The 2,336-nt window shown below is 45.7% G+C and overlaps 1 protein-coding gene across 1 annotated transcript in view; it reads left to right on the top strand.

Annotated features, from left to right (window-relative positions):
* Window positions 1-679: 679 nt before the first annotated feature.
* The window catches only part of LOC106534850 (lipid phosphate phosphatase-related protein type 4), a 67,741-nt gene continuing 66,084 nt past the window's right edge, over window positions 680-2,336 (top strand). Inside the window, exon 1 of the mRNA XM_014031619.1 lies at window positions 680-1,087. Within this exon, the coding sequence (XP_013887073.1) occupies window positions 1,004-1,087 (84 nt within the window). The 5' untranslated portion in view covers window positions 680-1,003. The remainder of the gene's footprint in view (window positions 1,088-2,336) is intronic.

Here is a 2,336-nt window from a genome sequence, read left to right as displayed (position 1 = left end):
ATCTGCTGACATTGTAGAAGCTTATCAAACAATGTTACAGAGAATGTGTGCCGTGATCAAAGCTAAAAGTCCAACCAAATGTTAGAGTGACCTCTATCTCTTTGGTGGAGACATCTTTTGGGCCATGCAGTGCATTTTGAGTGTATTCTGGTCAGTTAAAGGCAGGCTTAAACTGAAATTAGCCTAACATGCAGGCTGTGTCACCATTGTTTGGCATGATGTTAAATTGTGTTATGAAGGCTGCATGATTCCATGTCAGTTTTTGTTATTAGGGCTAGCACTCTATCAGAAATAAGTAAAATCCCTCACTCAATTCACTGTTGGTGGGAACCAAAATTTCACCTGTTCATTGGGTAAAATTAATAATATTCTTATTTACAATTGAGTGTCACCATTTTTTGGCACAATGGCATGCTGTGTTACAAGTAAAACTAATCAGAAATAAAGAAAATGAAAATAAAAGCTCTTCTAAAGTTCTTCAGTAATATCTGGTTACACTGTTGAGATGTGTAAACTGTTTGAAGGCTGCACTAATGAAATAAGAGTTGCTGAAATATTGATTTGGAAGTAATTTATCCTCTTCAAAGAGTCTGTGTGTTTTATGATAAATGGTTCTGCCTTAGCAGAGAGAGAGAGAGAGAGAGAGAGAGAGAGAGAGAGAGAGAGAGAGAGATCCATCGGTACCCTGCCCACAGGGAGACAAACACTGCATACACACCTGGAAGATATGCACGCGGGCTGAGCGCGTTTAGAGGAGACCGTGAGCCTGAAGCAGACTCAGCTTTAGGACCAGAAACTGGATTTCAGTTGCGGTAATAACGGACCCATCTCACACAAGACACGGTCTCATCTAGCCCACGTCACCGGGAGGAGGGGGGTGAAGGAAGGCTTCTAGGAGGACAAGATAGAGGAGGACAGGAAGCAGAATTCTGTCAAAATTCCGACGGGAATTAAATACAGTTCACTGTCTCCCGGTACCGGGGGAGACCTCCGGCCGCTCGTCATGTCACGCGCAAAGGAGCGGCTGAAAGGAGGGAAGGAGACCAAGGACAGCGTCACTCTGCTGCCCTGTTTTTATTTTGTGGAGGTAATTATCTGTCTGCCTGCCTGTATGACTGACTGACTGACTGTCTGTCTGTCTGTCTGTCTGTCTGTCTGTCCGCAGAGGCTGATTGACAGATTCAGAATAAAAGGACCCTCTCTTTTTTATCTGCTTTTGTTTTTAGCTGACTACAAATCTATCCATCCTGGGTTTAGTAGGAACCGGGTCGGTAGTAGGAGTGGGGCCACCACTGTCCCCCAGGTGTTGCACTGCAGACTGTAGTCCTGTTGCAGTGTAGATTGGTCCTAGTGTAGGGTGTACTTCTGGTGCTGACTGTAGCCCTGGTGCAGATTATAGTCCTTGTGTTGCAGTGCAGATTGTAGCCCTGGTGTTGCAGTGTAGACTATAGTCCAGATGTAGACTGTAGTCTTGGTATTTTAGTGTAGACTGTAGTATTGGTGCAGACTGTAGTTTTGGWGCAGGTTGTAGTCTTGGTGTTGCATTGTAGATTATAGCGTTGATTTAGACTGTAGTCCTGGTGTTGCAGTGTTGACTGCAGTCCTGGTGCAGACAGTAGTCCTGTTATAGACTGTAGTCCTGGTGTTGCAGTGTATACTGTAGTTCTGGTGCAGACTGTAGACCTGGTGTACACTGTAGTCCTCATATTATAATGTAGACTGTAGTTCTGGTGTAGATTGTAATCCTAAGGTTGCATTGTAGACTGTAGTCATGGTGTAGACATAGTCCTTAGTTGCAGTGTAGACTGTGGTCCTGGTGTTGCAGTGTAGACTGTATTCCTGATGTACACTGTAGTGCTGGTGTTGCAGTGTAGACTGTAGTCTTGATGTTAAAAATGGTAAATGGACTGTACTTTTATAGCGCCTTTCTATCCATCCAGGACACTCAAAATGCTTTACACTGCAGACGTTCACCCATGCACACACACACATTCACACACCTGTAGCCACAGCTGCCCTGGGGCACACTGACAGAGATGAGGCTGCCGTACACAGGTGCCACCGGAACCTCTGACCACCATCAGTAGGCAAGGCAGGTAAGGTGTCTTGCCCAAGGACACAACGACTGAGTCGACCAGACGGGGATTGAACCGGTGACCTTCCGGTTCCAGGACAACTCCCCTAACCACTCTGCCACAGCCGCCCTGCATGCAGAAAGTTGGAAATTTTTCAGCCTCAGAAGTGCAGTATTGGCAGATCTGAGCCCCAGCTATCTTTCTGGGAACATTTCATTGATGTCCATTAATTTCTACAGCCTAAACCTGACCCCTTATCCC

This window comes from Austrofundulus limnaeus, unplaced genomic scaffold (assembly GCF_001266775.1).
Source record: "Austrofundulus limnaeus strain Quisiro unplaced genomic scaffold, Austrofundulus_limnaeus-1.0 Scaffold1284, whole genome shotgun sequence".
Taxonomy (NCBI): domain Eukaryota; kingdom Metazoa; phylum Chordata; class Actinopteri; order Cyprinodontiformes; family Rivulidae; genus Austrofundulus; species Austrofundulus limnaeus.
The sequence above is the reverse complement of the archived record's forward strand: the minus strand, read 5'-3'. Positions and strand labels throughout refer to the sequence as shown.